The sequence below is a fragment of the Pseudorca crassidens genome, chromosome 2, assembly GCF_039906515.1.
Source record: "Pseudorca crassidens isolate mPseCra1 chromosome 2, mPseCra1.hap1, whole genome shotgun sequence".
In the NCBI taxonomy this organism is placed as follows: Eukaryota; Metazoa; Chordata; class Mammalia; order Artiodactyla; family Delphinidae; genus Pseudorca; species Pseudorca crassidens.
This window is the reverse complement of record NC_090297.1, coordinates 154946674-154969918: the sequence shown is the minus strand read 5'-3', so window position 1 is coordinate 154969918 and position 23245 is coordinate 154946674. Positions and strand designations below refer to the sequence as shown.

The window sequence follows — 23245 nt, the reverse complement described above, 5'->3', positions numbered from 1 at the left end:
CCTTTTGGGGGCCACCATCCAACCAGCCGTAAGACACTTTGATTTTGGCTGATGGCTGCAGCTTATGGTGTGGGAGAGTGGCTGTTTCTTTCGAGCCACTTAAGTAAAGGTCTGACATAAAGAAAAGGGGCATTAGGGAGTTGCAGGTGACTGAGCAATACCTGGAGCGGAATGAATAAGGCACCTGAAGGGTCTTAAGTATACAGAGACCTTTACCTGGCACTTGACTTGAGACTGTGCAGGAGTTTACAGGGCAGGAAAGTCTCAGGCAGCCGTCCACCTTGCCTTACTCTTCAGGTACAGTTTTTCCCAAGCAGGCTTGACTGAGAAAAAGACTCAGTTGTAAGGAAAACATGTCTTGTAGAACTTGTCGGCATTGACACATATGGTCTACCATAGGCTGAAGTGACTCCCTTTACATGTGGACCCAAGCTGACACTGGATTTGTCAATTATGCTGGAGAAAGAAATGTTCTCTTAAAGGCAGCCGCCTTTGGTCTGTGCAGTTCCATAGCAGGAGGCAGTGAAAATGGCCATGACAGCATAGGACTGTCAAATCTACGCATCAGAACTGGAGGTGTAATGTCACTTGACAGAACCCGTAATCAGTTCAGTACTGCAGTGTGAACCACAAGGTCATCAAAGAGGAAGGATAACTCAAGAGTCCATGTGTGACAGATGCTCAGGGCTGTGCACTGCACGTGGCAAATTCATAGTGACTAATCAACGTCAGGCTTCAAAGAGTCCTCCTGGTTCGAAGTTTGCAGGTCAGAAATTTCAGTGAAATGGCATAGACTAATGGACATCCTAGTGAGGCTAAAACAAAAGAGACTTTATCTTTCTCTCAAATGCCATTGAGTTTCTGCTTTGTTCTTTGGTCAAATTCTGTACTGGATTCTGGGCACAAAAATGTGCCTAGTTTCTGTCTTCTAGGAGTGGGGCATTGGCTTGCTTTTGAGATTGTTTTTAAATTGTGGGGATAGTGCTGTAAAATCAAATTGTATCTTAGTAACTCTTTAGACTCTTTAAAACACGGTTCATGAGAAACTTGATAAACTGATAAAACAGCCAAGGCCCTGAGAGACCCACACCCGTGTCAGTGACAGAAGTCCAAGCTACAGATACTGAAGGAGCCCTCAGTCGCATTCAGGAAATGAAAGCCCTGTGACTGAGAATGAACCAAATGTACAGCTGGGAGGATGGTTTATGGACATTTAGGACTTTGGATTTTTAACCCACAGTAACAAGGAAACTTGATTTCAAAATTGGGCTTTAATACTTTGGGACCTTAATTCATAAGAGCGTTTAATGTGTACCCTTTTAATTTCTCTGTGAAGAATTTGATGCTGGCGGAGGTGTACTTTCAAATTTGCAACATTTCTATGATTTCTGAATTGTATTACTGGATGCTTTTATGTATTTAATCTTAGTTTGTCATTTAACCTCATCAACTTTCTATGGTTAGCTGTGCTGTGGATGGCTGGTAAACAAAAAGTTGTTTCTGATCATTGGATATGAGTAGCCCTGGAGTTAATTTAAATTAAAGCAATTTCTCACCCATATCAGAGACTTCTGGGATGAAACTCTAAGTTGTCCACCAGCAGTTCCCAGAGGCCACTCAAATGAGTAGCCCCATAAAAGTGCGAGCAGGACTGTCCTGATAAAGGTCTTTTCTTTGTCCTGAAGGGAGAGCCATATTCCGTTAATTACAGGCTTAAAGGCATAGTTGAGTGTGTTAAGAGATTGAAAAAAACAGGGAAACATTAGTGAAACAGAAAAGCATTAGTGACAATTTCCCTTCTTGTTCCTAATGGTACCAGCATGTGAAGGGAATTTGAGTAGTATAACTTTTAACCTCCTTGCTCTTATATTCACTGACACTGGCTAGGTGAGGTGACCTACTTGACTGGCAAAGTTGGGAAGAATAACTGGCCATGCTTTGCTAAGCTCTTCTTTCCTTCATCTTGGGAGTGAGTCTGGTGATAGAGAGACAAAAGTTCTCTGCTCCATTGTGGACATGTCCCTTTCACATGGGTTTGCCTGGAACCAACTTGCTGCAACAAAGTGGGTAAGTCTGGATAATTCTAGAATTCACTTGACAGACTCACTTGGCTGTCTCATGAAACCCCATTTTCCAACATGGGCTCTAAAAGTAAAAAGTGACATAACGTGTGGGCTCCAGTGCAAAATGAAAATATAGTGCCTCTTGTTCAAACTGCAAAGAAAAAGTGTTGTTGAAAATATTTGCACTGGGGTGCATAGTGTCCTCCCCAAATTCACGTTCACCTGGAACCTGTGAATGTGCCCAAGTAAATTCTTTTTTCAGATAGAATCGAGATAAGATGACATCATACTAGATTAGGGTGAGCCCTAAATGGGTTCTATGGGTTGTTCTCTCTTCTCTTTTTCATATATGTCATCTTTTTCAGCAGAAGTGTTTGGCTAATATTGGGAAGTAACACGAGTAAGAAAGGATATGATAAGATTCCTTGGACATTCTTGTTTTTTAAAAAACAACTGCTTTCTTTCTGTGTTAGAAGTAAGTTCAGATTCAAATGGAAAGCATGGCCTCCTGGAGCTGTTAACACCTTCACTTAGTCTTGGATGTGAGCAGTAGCACAGAATTCTGGTGGAACTCAGTAAGACTCCAAATGGGTACCAAATAAGTGTGTCATGGAAAGCACACCATAAGCAGGGTGAAAACTAGATGTGAATGGGGCAGCAGGAATGGTGGAGACACACATATTGCACATGTCTCCTCTGCTCATGTGTATATTTTATTGTCCTATAAATTTTACTTACAGAACGTAAGTTCAAAGATAAAATCATTAAGAATTTCAAGACAGCAATAGCACAGCATGAAACCAAGCAAGCGTGGGGCCCTTCTGAGCATGGTTCATGCAGGATTTGATCGACTGATAAAAGAGCCAGGCTCTGAGATACCCACACCATGTCAGTGACAGAAGTCCAAGCTACAGATATTGAAGCAGCCCTCACTGCCACTCAGGCACGGAAAGGCCTGTCACTGAGAATTAACCAAAATGTAAATTTAGGAGGATAATTTATGGACTTTTAGGACTTTGGATTTATAACCCACAATAACAAGAAAACTTCATTTCAAAAGAGAGTGTGAGGTCTTCATGTTTGCTTTGGTTGTTGAGGGTCCTTTGTGGTTACATATCAATTTTGGAGTCGTTTCTTCTATTTCTGCAAAAATAGGGGATTTTGATAGGCATGCTTTAAATCTGTAGGTAGCTTTGTGTAATATGGACATTTTAACAATAGTTTATGAGCGTGGGATGTCTTCCCATTTATTTATGTTTTCCTTAGTTTCTTTCAATAATGCTGTAGTTTTCAGTGTACAAATCTGTCATGTCTTTGGTTAAGCTTATTCCTAAGTATTTTATTCTTTTTGATGCTATTGTAAATGGAATTGTTCTCCTAATTTCTTTTCCGGATTGTTCATTGTTAATGTGCAGAAATGCAAGTGGTGCGTATATGTTGATTTCATATTCTGCAAACAAACTTTGCTAAGTTGTTTTATTAGTTCTAATAATTTTTTTGTGAAATATTTAGCATTTTCTACATCTTTTTCAATAGTTTCCCTTTCAGCCTAAGTGTATCCTTAAATCTAGGGGACATTTTGACCTCCATCTTAGGCTTTCATCTTAATTCTCAACTTCTTCAGAGTCTTAGCTGGTTAGTGTTCTCCTTATTGTTTGCCACTTTGGAGAATCCAACAAAATGTTCTACTCAAGGGGAGCCCTCTTTTCTCTTCCACCTCTGAACCTGAATATCACTTATTACTTACTTCATTCTCTTAGAACTTAGCATTCGAAGTTTAAATGGTGATCTTTCTTAAAGGAGGTCAATGTGCTCACCGAATTCAAGACCTCTGGTGAGTTGTGTCAAGTGTGTAGGAATCATATTAACTTGTTGGCTGTTACCCCCCTGGAAAAAGTGGCGTTTGAGCTTGATATTCAGGTTTATTGGACACCACATTAAAGAGTTTAACAGAATAAGAGTAAGCTGGTCTTTCCTAAAGCAGACTTTATCCAAGAGTGACCTTGTAGCCACCTGCATCAGGCTCATCCTCGTTGAGTCATTGAGTGCCCTCAACCCCCCTAAACTGTAAACTCCTTATAGACAAGACTTATGTTTTATAGCTCTTGTTCCCCTTCCCTATACCTAAACATGCCTGGAATAGAAGGTGGCACTAAGAACAGGTGTTGCTTTATTATAAACTACAGTTAGTACATGTATATGTTCATTTCCCTCTGGGAAAGGAGGCTACCTTCCACAGGATTCAAATATCAAGCCTTTAAATTTTCTTGAACCCACAGATATATAAATAGTTGCATAACTATCCTCCCTCTATACAACTCTAAGATGATCATATCAAAGTATGGTCATTAATTGTTTTTTTTGTTTGTTTTTGCGGTACGCGGGCCTCTCACTGTTGTGGCCTCTCCCGTTGCGGAGCACAGGCTCCGGACGCTCAGGCTCAGTGGCCATGGCTCACGGGCCCAGCAGCTCCGCGGTGTGTGGGATCTTCCCGGACCGGGGCACGAACCCGTGTCCCCTGCATCGGCAGGCGGACTCTCAACCACTGCACCACCAGGGAAGCCCCCATTCATTGTTTTTAATTGCAAACAGATAATAAGCAAAGTGAAAGGAACTTCTTCCACAAAAATAAAGGCCAAAGTTCAAAAAGTCAGATTAATATGGGGTTTGTTACTATTCTAAATAGTAAAGAACAATGGCAAGAAATGTCACAGTGCTGGTTGCTATTATCATCTTTTCATTTTCCATTACAGTTGTTTATATTATCTTCATGGGATATCACTGAAGTTATCAAGGTTTCTTAATAGTCAAATTAAAAAACAAAATCCCTTGAAATGCCAATACAAAGAAAAATGAGTCAGAACATGAAAAAATGTTTTAGACAAGTTGACAACATATATTCTTTGCTCATATCTCTTTTTGAGAGAAGTTCCATCTTATTCACACCCACATGTACAATAGACTGAATAAAATACAACCCCATCACTCAGTGGTGATTAAAAAAAGGAAAGACAAGCTGGTTCCAGAAAATTCCTCTATTTATTCCTAGTATCTGGTTGCATCTGGCAAAAAAGAGCATTTTGAAATATTCTCTAAATTTTTGTATTTTATAATAATTTGCTTATTTATCTCAATGTAAATATTAAAAACACATGAGAAATATTTTAACGTTTGGCATTTGACTATTCCTGTCTATTTCCTTAATGTTTCCTTTGCGTCCTATGATGATCTTTTGGGATAGACAGCAGACACCACTCTCATACTCCCCAGACTCTACAGCCCCATACACGTGCAAAATAGCTTGTGGGTCTGCGTTAACATACTCTGGGTTGAGGCAGGAAGGCTGTAGAGTACATAGTTTTTACACCTGAACATTTTAAGTGTTTTTGGAAAGTAACCCTAGTTTGAGTGCAAGTTCCATCGATTTATCAAATGCATCTCAGGTATACCTAGGTATGTCCAGTAAAATGGTAAGGCTATATTACTGGGAGACTATTTACATGAGCAAGTGGAAAGACATCCGTGAAAGAATATATTATAACCAAGGGTCACATATAATACATCAATCAAATAGAATGTAGATCCCAGAAACATATCCACACATATAAGGACAATTGATTATTCAACAGAGCTGCAAAGCGAATTTTGAGGAGAAAGGATAGTCTTCTTGACCAATGGTGCCAGAAGCATATAGCACACGGATACTGTGCATGGATAGCCATATGCAAAAGTATGACCTTTGATCCCTACTTCACACCATATAAAGAATTAACTAAATGTAGATCAAAACATAAATCTCTAAAACGTGGACAAAATCTTTTTGACCTTGGGTTAAGCAAAGATTTCCTAGAGATGACACCAAAAACAAGATCCATAAAAGAAAAAAAGTGATAAATTGGGTTTCATCTTTGGAAGCCATTATTAATAAAAGAAAAGCCACAGGTTGGAAGAAAATATTTACAAATTATATACCTGAAAAGACTTGTGTCTCTAACAGGTATAGAACTCTCAAAACTCAGTAATTAGAAAAATTTTTTTTAATTAACAACATGGGTAAAAATATTTAAAAAGAGATCCTGCCAAGGAGGTGTACGGATGCAAATAAGCACATGAAGTTGCTCAATGTAATCAATTATTAGCTAAATGAAAATGAAAGCCCCAGGAGATACCACTACACACATATTGAATGGCTAAAATTAGAAAAGTCCAACCACACCAAGTATTGGTGAGGCAGTGTAGGAACTGCAAGTCTTTTACACTGCTAGTGGGAAGGAAAATGGTACAGTCACTTCAGTCAACAGTTTGGCTGTTTCCTTATAAGTCGAACATACACCTACCGTATGATCCAGCCTTTCTGCACCTAGATATTTATGCAAGGAAAATCAAAGCATATGTTCATACAAAGACTTGTACATGGATCATCACAGCATCTTTATTTTTAATAGAATTGTAACAACCTCGAGCACCCATCAACAGGTGAATGAATAAACATACCGTGATATACTCATACAGTGAAACACTACTCAGCAAAGCAAAGTGATTGACTATTGATACCTACAAAAATATGAATTACTCTCAGAATCATTACATTGTGTGAAAGAAGCCAGATAAAAGAGTCCTCACTGTGTGAATCCATTTATGTAAATTTCTAGAAAATTGCAAACACGTGTCTAACGATAGAGTGATATGATAGCGTATCAGTGGTCACTTGGGGATGTGGAGGGGTGGAATGTGAGGGGAAAAAGGGGCTTTATGAATGAGGCATAAAAACACTTGCAAGTGAGGATATGTTCCTTCTCTTGATTGTGTTGGCAGGTCCATGGGTATACGCATATTTCAGAACTTAAATTGTGTTCTTTAAGTATGTGCAGTGTACTGTGTGTCCCTTCTATTTAACAGAGCCATTAAAAAAAGGCTAAGAACAGATGTTTGTCTCAACAAATAAATGTAGCAAAGAACAGAAAAGTTAAGTACAGTATGATCTCTGTCAGTTGAATTTTCCTATAGTTTATTTCCCTCAAAAAATATATCCCAGTTCTTAAAAGAGATGGGATTCTTAATAAAAGGTAAAAAAAAAAAAACCGGCAAAGCCGTCAGCAGGGTGAGCTCCAGCTACTTTTCAATTGTGGGACACTAGGTGCACGGTGCAGACATGCTAGGATGTTTGTTCTTCCTGCCCAATATTTTAGAGAGGATATTAAACACCCCTGTTAAATGCCTGCAAGTGATGGCCAGAGTGGAGTTTGGAGAATGATGTCTGTGATCTTTAATACGGTGGTGCCTTTGTAAAGAGTCTCAGAATTTCCAGGGTAATTGTGGAGTCAACTTCTTTTTGTTTTTTGGATGATATATATGTCTAACTCACCTCAAGAATATATCCACATAGACTTGAAGTTAGGGACCAGCTGGTGTAAATTTGTGTGGTTATCTCCTGACCTAACCTTTTAGCTTCTTTTTGTTTCTTGATTGTAGTTAAGCTTCATCTTGCCTCAGCGCCTTTGTATTTGCTTTTACCATGTTTTGGAAATATTATTTCCAGAAAAATTATCCATAAATGATTCTATTCTTTGGCACTCATCTTTTAAAGATATTTTTCCGTGATTGTCCTACCAGCCTAACTTAGTCCCAATTTATCAGATTACCTTACTTCTTTCACAGAATAATAATAAAAACAAATATTATCTTTGGTGTCTCTTTGTATTTAGATGAACTTCTTCCCAAAGAACTCAAGCCCCACAGTGACAGAGGTTGTTACCTTTCTTATCCCTTATTCTGTGTCTTAGAACTGTGTCTGGCATGTAGTAATCACTCGAGGTCTGTTGACTGTGTAAAGAATATGTGAGTAGATGAACAGATTTGGAGTTATTTAAGGTCACTCTTAATGATGGCTGGTGTTGGTGATTAAATTAACATTGTAGGTTTTAGAGTTGGAAGTGATCTTGCTGAGTCTCAGAGCTACGGCAAAACTCTCCCTACTGTAGCATCCCTGACAGATGATCAAGTCTGAGCTTGAATAACTGTATATGAAAGACCCTAACCAGGGCAACCTCGTAGCTTTCTTCAAGCAGATCACAGCCTTCCATGGGAGTTTGCTCCCTATTAGTCAGCTGTAATTAGGAGAAAACGGTTTGATTTACCCAGAATCATCTTCTCTCAGTCTCCTTGTTCTAGTTCCTAGAGAATAGACGGGACAGAGTTTCCTCTAAATTACATCCTTTGGGTTTGCACTCCTGCTTGTAACAAAATAAGCACCATGCTACGGCAAAATTCCCCTTGATTGTCTGCCATTTGTTGCTACATTCCTTGTTAGTGTTTAGAAATAATTTGTCTTAATGTTCCACATTATAATTGATGGAGTACAGAAATAAAAGAGATCTCGGGGTTATGTCAGAAGCAATCAGACAGATATTTTAACTTACCCTTTTAATGTATTTAATGCTGACACTGTGAGGAATTGAGCAGTATAGTCACCGCGTTATTGCCATTGCTGAAAAAATGTATTTATGGTGAAATTTATGGTCACTTTGAAAGGATTAGCTGATGGCGGAATTCTCAGCTACATCTTAGAGCTGTGAGCATTTCTCAAAAAGTTGTGATACGAAACACCTCTGCCTTTTCTTGTATTTCTGTTACATTCAACTACTTCACAAAAAGCATTCGTCATATTCCTGAAACAATGATGGGCTTAGTTGAGATTCTTTTGGGTCCTAAGGGACCAACATGTGTGCATAATAGTGTCGAGTAACACAGAGCCTGGATGTTTGGCTCCAGACTGAAAGCCCCATGGAGTCGTTTTTTCACATCTGTTCACCAATGTGTATGAATGGGAGAAAACCAAAGTTCTGGTTTGTTTGATCAAGGGGAGCCACACTCCTTTTACTTTTGCTGTGACAAACAAGTAAAGAGGTGTAAAATATCTGAAAAGAGCCTCTTAAGGTTTGGTAGAATGCTTAAGTGGGATGTAGAGAATATACAACAAAAAGAAAAGCAAGTGAGTACTGCTGGCAAACTTTTTCAAGGACAGCTAACAAATTAATAATAGTAGTAACAACAATAGTAAGATTGATTTTAAAAGACTTAAGAGTGGCATGGATTCCTAACCACTCTACATGTATTAACTCCACGCCACAGCCCTGTAAAATGGGTGAGGTTATTAAGCCCTTGATTTTCGAAGAGGAAGTGAAACACAAAGAAGTACCACTCCTGAACTCCCACCACTAATAAGTGGTGGAGCTGGGGAAAAAAGATCCAGGCAAATTAATTTTAGAGTTAGTGCTCTTCACCCGTAGGTTATATCCCACAGGTAATATTTGCACATTTTGAAATCACTTTACAAATACTATTTTTACCCCTAAAGTACACAGGGAATACCCAGGGAAATTGGCATTGTAATTATTTTTATATCTTTGCCAATAATCTGTTAACTTTTGGCAGTTTAGTATCCTTCCCCAACTTCTTAAAAATTCAGCCTACAATCCAAAAAAATAAGGGCTAGTGAAAATAAATGTCTTGTAAATCCAGTTCAAGAGAGCAACTAAAAACTAAGGCCCCCAAGGATGTAAAAGAGAAAGCAAAAGAAAAGGAGAGACAAGAAGCCCAAACCCTATGATTAAGCTCCACGTTGTTAGGTAAAGGGGCATTTAATTAATGCTTCTTTAATGCCGTGTGCACAGAGGCATGGCTCTACAGAAGCCAAGGAGTCTCCCTTTCATCACTGATTCATGGTATGCACCTGGCAGGGTCACTTCCTTCTTTGAGCCTCAAAGCTTTTCATGAAGACACTGAGGGAAATGGAACAAGGTTAGCTCTCACAAGCCAGCTCTCATGTTCTCTCATGTTACCTGTGAGTCTAGGTAAGTGCCGAATGTCTTTAACATGACAGATTATGTTTTTTCTTAACCATTTCTCTTCTCCTGATTTTTACGTAATTTCTAATACATAGTAGAATAGTAGAAAAGAAAACATACTGCACTGAAAAGTAACTGACACACTAACTTTCCATTCTCATTTCACTGCCAATTCAGCCAAACGCCTTCTGTAGAATTCTGATGCAGACCATGAAAACACACTGTAAGTGTTCCAAAGTCTTTTCCATATTTGGTAGTCCTGTGATTTCCATTGGCAGAACTATCTTGGACTGTCATCTGAAAATCTATCAAAAAGAAATTAAATAGTAGGAATTCATATCAATGGTATTAGAGAAAGAAATCCTTGAACTTATCTTACTGTGTGAACCTTCATCCATGTACAAAATCAACAAGAAAGTTTAAACTTTAAAGGCAACATATTCCCATGAATATAAGGGAGAACATAACAAAAATAATATACAATGCTAACATTATGTACATACACATATATACAAGTGGTCTTGAAATATATTCCCAGATATTAATTGGATTAAAGTTTGGGGCATTAAAGCATTTTTTCTCATAGAGAGCATTATTCTTTAAGGCACATAGAGACACACATATCTGCCCTGCTGGCCTCTCACAGTTTCAGTTGATTCTACTCATGTCCCCGGTTCATTTCCCCATATATTTATTCTCGGATTAGTGATTTTTGAACAGGTGTTTCTCTCTTTAGAAATACCTGTGCCATGACCGCAGAGTACTCAGATTTCTTTTTGGCATTTGGCGGCAGATGATGGGGAAAGTGACGAGTTGTATGACAGGAGAGGTACAAGGTGAACCTTAGAGTAACTAAGACTTTATGCGTAGTTCTTAATCCCAAAAGGAAAAGAGAAGGATAGCAGCGAAAGTCATTGGAATAAAGGACCTCTGAGATGAATCAGCATTAGGATAATTCATTGGTTACTGACTGTCCAGTCGGTTTAGGTTATAAAGTATTCCTGAGTGACTGCATCACTTTATGAAAGGTTCTACCTAACTATAGCTTTCTTTTGCTGGAATTAGTTTATATGGCAATAATATGCATAGAGAATGGCTATTGTGAATTCATGTCTTCCCCAAATTGAAGACACTTGTTAAGGTACAAGTTTACCCAAGACTGCAAATGATTTATCCATACTATACTAACTGAGACTGTGTCTTACCATTCTTGTTTGTTAAAGGAGATAACAAGGCTAACTTTGAGTTATAGCAGGATACTTAGAAAATACTTTCAGGTTAAGTTTTGTAAACTAAGTTCAGTGTTTACCCACCAAAAGCAAATCAGCTCATTTAGTGTTGCAGGAAATGCCTTCATACTTTTTCACTGCCACTAAAGGAATTTAAAACACCTGTTGGATATATTCCCTCCTAGAATGCCATTTGTACACTTATTCCTAATAGGGCCTGTTATTTTAAATGCAAACTTGTATTATAAGGCTCAGAATTGATACTCAGTATTTTTAGTGATCACATGGTTTAGGGTTCTCAGATTTGGGCTCAGACTTGCATTTCAAGCATTGCAATGTGGGCCTGTTAAATGATTTCCTTGCAACCAGGAAAAATTGTTTATCTGAATCTGAAGTCCAATTAAAAAAATGTGATAGTGGTGATAGTGGTTGATGAAGCCGACTAGCGTAGCAGCTAGGGCAGTTATAGACAAGTTACATTTAACCTCTCTGTGTCTCAGTGTCTTCCTCTGAAACTGAGTTTCTTCATCAATGGGGATAAATACTGGTACCAATCTGACAGAGTTATTGTAAGAAATGAAGGAGTTCACAAATTTCTTAAAGGCTTAATGTTTGGCTTGTCGTTACTAAATGCTGGTAATTATTAGTAAAACAATATCCCTCTATTATTTATTATATCAAAATAATAATGATAAGAGCCTGTTATTTTAGTAGTTCGATTTTTTGGTCATATAGTTTAGACTAACTCATATTGTTTAAATGTGAAACCAAGAAGAAAAACAGTTTTGTTTTGTTTTTTTTAACCTGGTCAAGGAACCCAAATCACCTAATTCAGAAATGTTTCTAACTTGGCATCTGCTTTTAATCTGTCACAGCCAGAGAAAGTTTAATGTCTCAGAAAGTGACAGCCTTGTATTTGTGTAGCATAAAAAAGAAGATATATGCTAGATAACATATATACCCCTTATCTTAGTCATGCCACATATAATGCAACACTATTCCTGCTGGGTTCAAACATTGTGATCCAGAGCCTGCCATTGCCTATTATTAGGAACAGGAAAGCGTAAGAACCGTATGTGTTTGCCCTTAAGTTGGTCTACAACACACATGCTGTCAATCAGCCTCTGATAGTACCCTCCCCGTGGACAACCTTCTGTGCTCTTTTGAGCATGCTCAGATGGAGTCTACCATCAGTGTGGTGGGACTTCACTTCGCTTCAAGTGTGTCCAAGTTGAAGGGTGAAATTAACAAATACTAACCAAATTTGTGGCTGTCCAAACTAGGAAAATAGTTAAAGAATCAGGACATGAAGAATCAGGCAAATACTCATTTGGCGTCAACCCAATAAAAAATCTTCTTGGTGAGAAAAAAGTTGCCAAAGATGAAAGCCCAGAATAGTGCTACTTTAGCCTAACCACAGTGTCAAAGCAAATGACACACATACACACAAACGCAAAAGGAAGCCCTCTTCACACTAATGCCCCCAAATCCTTTATGGGGCTTCAAATTGAGCAGATTAGGTAGGTTGATGGTTGTCATTTACGGACTGGGTCCACCTAACAAGACTGGTTACTAACAGAATATCTCTGTTTTGTCATTTAATTGACATCCCAAACCTAATATACCTTGCAATCAAATACACACATAGTCACTCATGCTTTTTCTGTAGACTTTCCAAAACAGAAAAGCGCAGCTCCATTCTTCCTGGTGCTCAGTTACAAAATGTGATTCATCTTTAACGTTTTTCTTTCTCTCTCCTTTCACATCCAATACACAAGCAAAATGTGTCAGCCCTATCTTTGAGATAGAACCAGAATTTGACAGTTTCTCGATTTTTCCACTGTTACCACTCAGGATTAAGATTTCGTTGCCTGTCATCTTAATTATTATCCCTCTGAACTGTGTCCTTAACACAGTGGCTGGAGAACACTTTGAGAATCTAAGTCAGAAGAATTACGTGACTTCAGTGTCTTCCCCTTCATCATAGTTGAAGCTGAAGTTCTTAAAATGCTGGAAAGTTGCACCATGATTATCCTCCACATTATATGTTTGATCTCATCTCCTCCACCTCTACTCCTTGCTCACTCTTTTCCAAACACCTTATACTCTTTAGTCCTTGATGTTCAACAACTATAGTAGGAAGACATTTTCACTTGCTGTTCCCTTTACCTGAATTGCTGTTGTCTTTACTATCTACAGTACTCATCCACTCACTTTTTTAGGTCTTTCCTCAAATATCACCGTCTCCATTATGAGTCCTTGCTTGCATTCCCTGTAATAACCTGAAGCCCCACTAATACACCCTACCTCCTTAGGAGCCTCCCTTCTGCTGTAGAATCTGTTGAATGAATGAATGGAGTGAGCTATGTCTAATTTCCAAAAAAATAAACATCAACCGTGAACACTTGTTGAGAGACGGATTCAGGATTCAGGATTAAAAGAAGTGTAAATTCAGGCCTTACCATTCACCATCCATTCCCTCAGGGTTCTGCTATGGTGTATCTTTGAATAAAAAGCACAATTTGATAAGACTAATAGCTTAAATTCGTTAGAATCCCAAACCTTTTATAGTAGAAATGTGATAAAAATTGTGTCAGAGATTCTCAACAAAATGTTAGCAAATTGAAGCCAAAAAAGTATAAAAACAATTATATACCATGACCAAACGGGATTTGTGTCAGGTACATAATGCTGGTTCAACATTTGAAAATTAATCAATATAATCCAACCAAGACAAATAAAGGAAAAAAAACATATAAATACATGCGGAAGAAGCATTCGACAAAATCCAGCGTGCACTCATGAGAAAAACTCTCAGTAAACTAGGAATAGAGAGGGACTTTCTTAACTTGATAAATACGATCTACAAAAAAACCAATAGCTGACATCATACTTACTGGAGAGAAACTCAATGCTTTCCCACTAAGATTAAGCACAAGGCAAGGATGTCCTCCTTTATTATAACTTTTCAGTATTGTGCTGCAAGTCCTTGCTAATGCAATAAGGCAAGAAAAGGAAATAAAAGGTGTACAGATTGAGAACGAAGACATAAACCTGTCTTTGTTCACAGGTGACATGATCATCTATGTAGAAAATCTTAAAGTGTTGACCCAAAACTCCTGTAACTAATAAGTGATTATAGCAAGGTTGCAGGATCCAGGGTTAATATACAAAAGGCAATTGCTTTCCTATATCCCAAAAATGAACAAGTGGAATAGATTTAAAAAAAAACCGACACTATTTACATTAGCATTGCCAAAAATGTAATACTTCTATATAAATCTAATAAAATATGTACAACATCTATAGGAGGAAAACTACAAAACCGTGATGAATGAAGTCAAAGAATAACTAAATAAATGGAGAGAGATTGCATGTTCATGAATAGGAAGACTCGGTATTCTCAAAATGTCAGTTCTTTCTAAGTTAATCTATAGAAATTCAGTGCGATCCCAATCAAAATCCCAGCAAGTTATTTTATGGATATTGACAAACTGATTCTAAAGTCCATATGAAGAGGCAAGAGACCCAGAATAGCTATCACCTCATTGAAGGACACAGTTGAAGGAATGACACTACCCAGCTTGAAGACTTATTATGAAGGTGCAGTAATCAAGACAGGGTGGTATTGGTGAAACAAGAAGTAGATCAATGGAACAGAATAAAGAGCCCCAAAATAGACCCACATAAATACAATCAACTGGTCTTTGGCAAAAGAACAAAGACAATACAATAGTCTTTTTATATAGTCTTTTTTTTATAGTCTTTTCATCAAATAGTGCTGAAACAACTGGATGTCCATAGTTAAAAAAAAATCGAGACACACCTATATATAAATATACACTGTATACATACATACAGTGTACATATACTATATATATACACACCCGTATATCAATATATATATACAGCATGTTCACGTTTATAATGTGTATACTATATATATACATACATACATGTATACAATATGTACACACAAATATATAGGCTTGTATGTATACTGTATATAGTACTTACACATATACTACAAACGCACGCACATATAAACGTGTATACATATATATAATATGTATACACACATATACAAATTAATAGGCTTGTATATATTCAGTATTTTTACATATATAGTTTTGTTTTAAGGAGTTGACTCATGTGACCGTGAGGCAGGCAAGTCAGGGCAGGACTCTGGGCTGGAGACACAGGGAAGAGCTGATGTCCCAAGGCCATTGGAGGAACAGTTCCCTCTTTCTAGGGAACCTCATTTTTCTCTCCAGTCCTTCAAGTGATGGACGAGGCCCACCCACACCGTGGCATTGACAATCTCCTTTATGCAAAGTTGACCCATTTCAGTGTTAACCTCTCTTGAAAAATACCTTCCTGGCCACATCTGGAATAATGTTTGTGGTTGCCGGGGCCCCACGCAGTGCGCACATGAAATTAACCATCCCCGTGGCGATGATGACACTTTATTTTCTCCCTTGACCATTGTCACTACTATTCCAATTAAAATGGCAGTGCTATGAGGGCAGGGCATTTCCTTTTTTGCCAGTACTGAGCGTCCGCGGTCTGGTGCCTAGCATAGGCTAAATACACGGCATTTTTGTGAACAGAAGCCGGGATTCTGGCTGTCATATTTAATAGGAATTATAGTCTTATTATTGGGGGGGAGGGTGTGTGTCACGGTGTGTCAAGTGCGGGAGTCGAACCCGCCACCACTGGCCCTGAGGAGTCTTCCCGGGTCCCCGCTTCGGGCCGGTGAGGGTGGCCGGGGGCAGCCGAAGACGTGCGTCTGTGCGTGCGTGCGTCCGTGCGTGAGAGTCCACGGGGCGGTCCGCGCGTGCCGCGAGTGGTTCAGCCCGGCCCCCGGCTGTTGTGCTCGCCTCACGCCGGCCCGAGTTGGCGACAGCGCTGGAGGCCCCGGGCCTGTGACCGCAAAGAGGGAGCCGGGGGCCGGATGGGAGCGCGGCGGCGGCAGCTGAGGCCCAGGCCAGGCACCCTCCCCTCAGCCTCCCGTCTGCCCCGCCCCCGCCGGCGGCGCCGCGCCCCTCCGCCAACCGCCAAACTAGCACGGTGTGGGGGCCGCGCGCGAAGACATGGGGGAGAAGCTGGAGCTGAGGCTGGAGCCGCTCGTGGGGGCCGAGCCCGCCGTCTACCCGTGGCCGCTGCCGGTCTACGTAACTGCCGCCCGTCTCCTCCCGGGCCCCCGCCCCTCTTCCCCCACGGCGCGTACTGAGCCCACCGAGAAACGGAGCGACTCCAGTCGCCAGACCCTGTTTGGAGGCCCCCTTCCCGCCCCGCCGTGGTTCTCCGCGGCAGTTTCTAGCCCCCGCGCGCAGGGTGGGCAGAGGGGAGCCGGCGCCGGCCGGGGGCGCAGACTCAGCCGCGGGGACCCCGTGCTTCCGAGGGGCGCCTGAGCCGGTCTGCGGTTGGCTTTGCAGTGCTGGGGACCCCGGTCCCCCCGGGCCTGGAATGCCGGCGGGCTTGCCCTTCTGTACTTTAGGATCTGACATGTAGGGTTTCTTTTTCCTGGTAGTTTATTCTTAGCGCTGTCAACGTGCTTAGTTCTTTTTTTATTTTTCAGGGCACCCTTTCCTCTCTCACTCCAGTTTTTTTGTGTTTCTGTTTTGTTTTAGTTAGGCATTTTGTCCCTCTGATCTTGAGTGGGTGGGCTGGCAGGACACTTGGAGAGGAGGCATTCTGTCCCCTGATCTTGAGTGGCCTTTGGAAAATGACACGCCAGACGTAAATTTACACAGGCGTCCGGTGAGTCCAGAAATGCAGGATGTCCGGCTAGGTGGACGCCCGGCCTCTCGTCCCCCGTGGCGGCGTGGTGCGCGTGTTCCTTGTCTCAGGGTTTACGCTTGGGCCCTGCAGCCCACCTTCCGGAGGGAAAGCGCAGCGGGCGCCTTGGGCCGGCGCCTTTGGGGCGCTCTTTCGTGCGCTCGGCTTGCGGGGGACCGGCCTCCAGGCGACCCGGCCCTCGCGCGGGCTCCGTGTGTGTCAGTTCGTGGAAAGTGTGTCGCGGCCGGGGTCGGGGTCGGGACGCTGGGACCGCCTGGGAGCCGATGTTGACTCCCGGGCCCCGGTTCTCCGCAGTTATCTGAGGTCCGAGGGTTTCCAGCCCGCCACCGCGCACTGGCGCTTTCTATTTTTGCTCTTCCTGTGCCCGGAGGCGCGGCTGAGCCTGGGCTCTGGCTTTTCCGGTTGGGTAACTCCGGGTGGCCCGGGTGGGCGGCCTGAGCAGTGGGCAGGGCGGGGAGACATCCCAGGGGAGGGAAACTGAAAGTGGCGAGAGCCTTCAGAACTCCAGCTGATCCACTTGCCTCGCCTCCCCGCCCCTCTTACTGCACTTGTCTTGCACCGGTTGGCTGGCCGGCGCATTTTTCAAAATGTATTAATTTGTTTATCCTTAGTAGCCGTGAAGCATAGTTCACTTGTAGTGCACAGTTGTAGGAGTTTTGACAGATGATCGCCGTCAGGCGGCAGAGCAATCCTGTCATCCCACTTGCTGCCCTTTGGCGCCAGCGCGCCTCTAGCCTCTTGGCCACTAATCTCCTCTCTGTCCCTAAGGTTTTGGCTTTTCCAGAAAGCCAGATGAACGGAACAACAGCATGTAGCTTTTCAATTCTGGCTGCTTTGGCTCAGCAAAACCTATGCGAGATTCATCCCAGGTTTGTTTTTGTCGTTGTTGTTGTTTTAAACATTGATTTAGTTAGTTATTTACTTGGCTGTGCCGGGTCTTAGTTGCGGCACATGGGATCTTCATTGGCGCATGCAGTATGTTTTAGTTGCAGCGTGCGGGATCTAGTTCCCTGAGCAGAGATGGACCCCGGGCCCCCTGCATTGGGAGCGCGGAGTCTTAGCCACTGGACCACCAGGGAAGTCCGTCATCCCTGTTGTTGCGGGTATGAGAAGCCACTCCTTTTTCTGGCTGTGTTGTATTCCATGATGCGTTTGTCCATTCGCCTGCGGGTGGCAGGACTTGTGGGATGTTTCCAGTTTTGAGGAGATCAGGAATAAAGCTGCTGTAAACATCCCAGGGCAGGTTTCCATGTGAACTTGGGTTTTTACCTCACTTGAGAAAATACTCAGGAGTGGGACTGGGATCTGTGCTAAGTGTATGTTTAACAACCCTTCTGCATCTTAGAAATTGGTATTTTTGAGTATTGGAAGAGTTTAGAAATGCACTGTGACCCAGCACCCAGGCACTTGAAACGAAGTTGAAGGTTCATCTGGAGATGGTCATGTTGTCCCCGTCTCTGTCTTTTATTCGAGGCAGAGCAAGGCCACAGATTTGTAACCCTTGTAAGGAAGGCCTCGTGTGTCCAGGCCCTGGCGGGACCTGGCTTTCTAGTGGTGGGCGGTTCTGAAGTGGAGAGAGCGTCTTTCCCTTGCTGGCTGGACCTCGCTTGGCAGGGTGCAGGGTGTGCTGCCTGCCTGGCCGGGTGCTCTTTCTGCCGGTCAGCAGCCATTCCTGGTGTGTCTGTCCTACTATCAGGCAGGCGGTCAGGGGCCCTAGTGAAGTGCTCAGCGAGCTGCAGCCTTCCTAAAGCTTTGCGGGTAATGTCTGCTACCCTCCCATTTCCCTGCTGAGGAATTTTGCTTTCTCATGGGAAGTGAGGGGGCAGTACTTTATAAGAGTTCATATTTTGTGATGACTCGATGCTGAATACATTAAGAAAATGGGCTCCTTCCAGAAGCTTAACTTCTTAGAAGGTCAGGTTATTCACGTGACCGCACGTTTGAAATGAGTGAGCTTGTTTGTTCATTGATTCATTCATTCTGCAAGCACCTCCTGGATATTTAGAGTGAGTGTTCCAGGGGGCGCGGAGGACAGTAGACAGTATTCTTTTTTTTGTTTTTTTGATTTTTGAATTTTATTTAATTTATTTTTTTATATAGCACGTTCTTATTAGTCATCAGTTTTATACACATCAGTGTATACATGTCAATCCGACTCGCCCAGTTCAACACACCACCATCCCCACCCCCCCGTGGCTTTCCCGCCTTGGTGTCCATACGTTTGTTCTCTACATCTGTGTCTCAACTTCTGCCCTGCAAACCAGTTCATCTGTACCATTTTTCTAAGTTCCACATACATGCGTTTACATACGATATTTGTTTTTCTCTTTCTGACTTACTTCACTCTGTATGACAGTCTCTAGATCCATCCATGTCTCAACAAATGACTCAATTTCTTTCCTTTTTATGGCTGAGTAATATTCCATTGTGTATATGTACCACAACTTCTTTATCTGTTCATCTGTCGATGGGCATTTAGGTTGCTTCCATGACCTGGCTGTTGTAAATAGTGCTGCAGTGAACATTGGGGTGCATGTGTCTTTTTAAATTATGGTTTTCTCTGGGTATATGCCCAGTAGTGGGATTGCTGGATCAAATGGTAATTCTATTTTTAGTTTTTTAAGGAACCTCCATACTGTTCTCCATAGTGGCTGTATCAATTAACATTCCCACCAGCAGTGCAAAAGGGTTCCCTTTTCTCCACACCCTCTCCAGCATTTGTTGTTTGTAGATTTTCTGATGGTACCCATTCTAACTGGTGTGAGGTGATACCTCATTGTAGTTTTGATTTGCATTTCTCTAATAATTAGTGATGTTGAGCAGCTTTTCACGTGCTTCTTGGCCATCTGTATGTCTTCTTTGGAGAAATGGTTATTTAGGTCATCTGTCCATTTTTGGATTGGGTTGTTTGTTTCTTTAGTATTGAGCTGCATGATCTGTTTATATATTTTGGAGATTAATCCTTTGTCCGTTAATTCGTTTGCAAATATTTTCTCCCATTCTGAGGGTGACAGTATTCTTATTCTCAAAACTTATGAACTAAGGATGGTAGGTGATCTATAAACACAGAAGTTCAGCTGAGGTGTAGTGCCCCGTATATGGGATCAACTGAGGTCCCAGAGAGTGGGGCTGCCACATTTGCCCTGGGGGAGGTGTGGGTGGTTTCTCTGAGGTGGGGGCACCCGCAGGAGGAAGTGTAAACAGCCACAACCGCCTGTACTCGGAAATGTCCAGCCTCCAAGATGGGCTTTTGCGCAATTGACAAATAGGAGGATGAGGTGCAGGGCGAGTTTTGTTCCTTCTGTGACTGAGAGTTCCCAGATATCTACTTATAGCTCACGGTGGCATTTCTAAAGCAGGATGGTCCTTCTTTTGGTGGGAAAACCGGGTCTCAGCTCAGGAGGAAGCAGGTGGTATCTTCGGCTGCCTGATGGCAGGGCAGGAGCCAGCAAGGGCGTGCAGTGGTCCTTCCCCTCCGTGACTCACTGAGGCTGTGGGCGTGGAGCGGCCCCAGCGTGAGTGTCCCCGCCTGCTTCTGGCTTCCTCCTGAGAGCCCACGAGTCTCTGATGAATGCCCGCTGAGCAGTCACACCCTTCACTCCACAGTGGGTAGTAGCTGAAGTGGGAGGGTGAGTGAGCCATCCCTCCCTGTGACTCAGAAAACATTTTCTGATCTGACCTCTGCTGGTGTGAGTCCTGCCTAATCTGAGCTCAGGTGGAAGGCAGGTTAACCCTTTGAGGACTTTCTGTGGGTGAAGTAGCCCCTTTGAAGAGGAAGGGATCACCGGGAAATGCCTGGTATTCCGTATGTACGTGCCTGTTAGCTTTCATACTTTGGTCCCTAACATCCAAATGCCACCTGTATACTCTGTTCCTGGTGGGAGGGGCCAGAGGCAGCCAGCCGGCCCTTTGGATATTCACTAGGCAGGAGGTGGCTGGGAGCTGCAGGGGACCGGCCCCCAGTCTACCTCTAAGAGCTGCGTCCTTTTTTCCTTAATTAAATTAAACTTTTTATTTTGAGATTATCGTAGATTCTTGCACAGCTGTCAGAAATAGGTCGGACACATCCCACGTTCTCTTTACTCAGTTTCTCCCGATGGTGGCATCTTACAAAGCTACGCACCGATGTAATGATTTCATTGTCATTGATACAATCAAGATACAGAGTGTTTGGTGTCCCTTTTGGATTTGGGGACCTGTAGGGTGTGACTGGCTGTGTCTGCGCATCCCTGGGCCCCGGGCCCGGCGCATGTCTCCCAGGAAACCCCTCTCCTCCCTCTTTCTTTCTGCTGTGTCCTCCTCTCGTGGTCCTGGCACTCTTCCCCAGTGCGTGAGCCTTCTCTCCCTGGCTGTGGGATGACAGTCCTGTTTCCTTCCTCCCACTCAGGGTGCTGCCTGGAGGCCTCTTTGACGTCTTCTCTGTCCCCTCAAGCTGTCCCTGCCGTTCCCACCAGCCGGGTCTCCTGCCACGCCCATGGCGTCAAGCGGTCCCAAGGGTGTTAACAGAGGACATGCCGGGTGCCTGTCCATGGTCCTCCGCAGCTCATGCGTGGCTCTGTAGTGCCTCCCTCACTGCCCGCCTTTCTTGTTCCTTCCCAGACTCTCTCTCCCCACCCACGGCCGCTGTCGCGGTGCCTAGCCCGGGGCTCTGTTCCTTAGCGCCCCTGTGTCGGACCGGGCCCTCTTCCTGTCCAGGGCGCCTGGCAGGGCTCCCGAGTCACAGGTTCCCGTGAGCTGCAGTTGGGAGGTCGGAGGCTGCGTGCTTCACTGAGTGTTGACCTTGGATGACAACGCCTCCTCATCTCTGAGGGGCTTCCGTTTGAATCCCCTCAGTTAGTCATGGGGTACGCGGCCGATGTCGGGAAAGCACGTCAGGCTCACACCAGGTGCACGGGCAGCCGGTGTGTGAGAGAGGTTACCTCTGAGAACGCTGGTCCTTTAAAAACCTGACACGTCTTTTCCTGGGTGGGGAAGGGGTTTTTGCAGGCTGTGTCCCTGGGGGGGGAGACCGCCACGGGGTGGTGCCCACGGGGATGGCAGGAGTCATGGGGCTTGGGGCGGGGAGCTCTAGGGAAGGATTTGCATGTCCCATGGTGGTGGTGGCTCACGTTTCCCCTGGTGTGCAGGTGCCTCCCTGGCGTCTGCTCTGTGCTCACCCTGCAGGCTGAGTGAGGGTCCCACCGGAGAGCAGGTGCTGGGGCCACAGGACACGCTGGGCCCACACCTGGTCTGGGACAGACACCAGGTGAAGGGGTGGGACAAGGGGAGGAGGAGCCGCGCTGGGTGTTGTGGGTTTTGTGTCTTTTTAAATGACAGCTTTGCCGAGATAGCATTCACACACCACTGAACTCACCCATATGAAGTGTACAATTTAATGGCTTTTACTATATTCACAGAGCTGTGCAGCCTTCACCTCTAATTCCAGAACATTCCATCAGCGCAAAGGGCCGGCAGTCCCCTGCTCCAGCCCCTGACACTCTGTGTCTGTGGATCTGCCTGTTCTGGACGTTTCCCATCAATGGAATCACACACTGTGTGTCCTTCTGTGTCTGGTTTCTCTCACTGAGCATCGTGTTCTCAGGGTCCGTCCACGTTGTGAGTGTCAGGGCTTCACCCCTTTGCATAGCTGAGTGATGCTCCCGTGTGTGTGGCCCAGGTCGTGGGGTCTCGAGGCCCCTGGAGAGGCGTTCGTTTGGCTTGGTCCTGGGGTGGGGTGACGCCAGTTGCACTGATACGGTGCTAACAGGACCCCTTGCTGGACTGGGAGACAGTTGAATTATGTCTTAATAGTGGCTTTGGTTCTCCTTTCAGTATCTGGTGTGTTGTAGCTTCCCTGAACATGGTGAGCAAAAGCTGCCTCCCCACAGCACCTCTGGGACCCTCTGACAAGCCAGGTGCGTGCCTGGCCCAAGACAAGATGCCTGGGCTTCCCTGCCAATACCTGAGCTGGGAGGGACATGGATACTGGGCAGCACAAGACACGGGCTCTCCTCCTTCCGGGCTCTGGTGAGTGTAAGTTTGACTAGAATACAGTTTATCATTTTACCTCTGATTCCCTGTAGTTGACTGCTGGTCCATCATGACAACATTATACCCAGACTGCCAAGCCATTTTACCGTCCCATGGAACCTCACTGCAGATGCATTCTGCGCATCTCTAACATTTATCTTCTCTGGACCTGCTTTCAGAGCAATGTGTTTTGTTAGATCCAGTCACAGAGCTATGGAAACAACATAGGCTGTCTTATTTTAACTGACATGTGGTCCCCATTTCTTTTTTCTACTCCCTTACTTATGGCCGTTAA

The 23245-nt window shown here is 43.4% G+C and overlaps 1 protein-coding gene across 2 annotated transcripts in view; it reads left to right on the top strand.

Annotated features, from left to right (window-relative positions):
* The first annotated feature begins 15968 nt into the window (after nt 1-15968).
* LOC137220002 (uncharacterized) overlaps nt 15969-23245 on the top strand; it is a 59656-nt gene continuing 52379 nt past the window's right edge. For both annotated transcript variants that reach the window (XM_067729439.1, XM_067729440.1), the window contains exons 1-2: nt 15969-22536; nt 22753-22947. In XM_067729439.1, the coding sequence (XP_067585540.1) occupies nt 22899-22947 (49 nt within the window). In that variant the 5' untranslated portion in view covers nt 15969-22536; nt 22753-22898. The remainder of the gene's footprint in view (nt 22537-22752; nt 22948-23245) is intronic.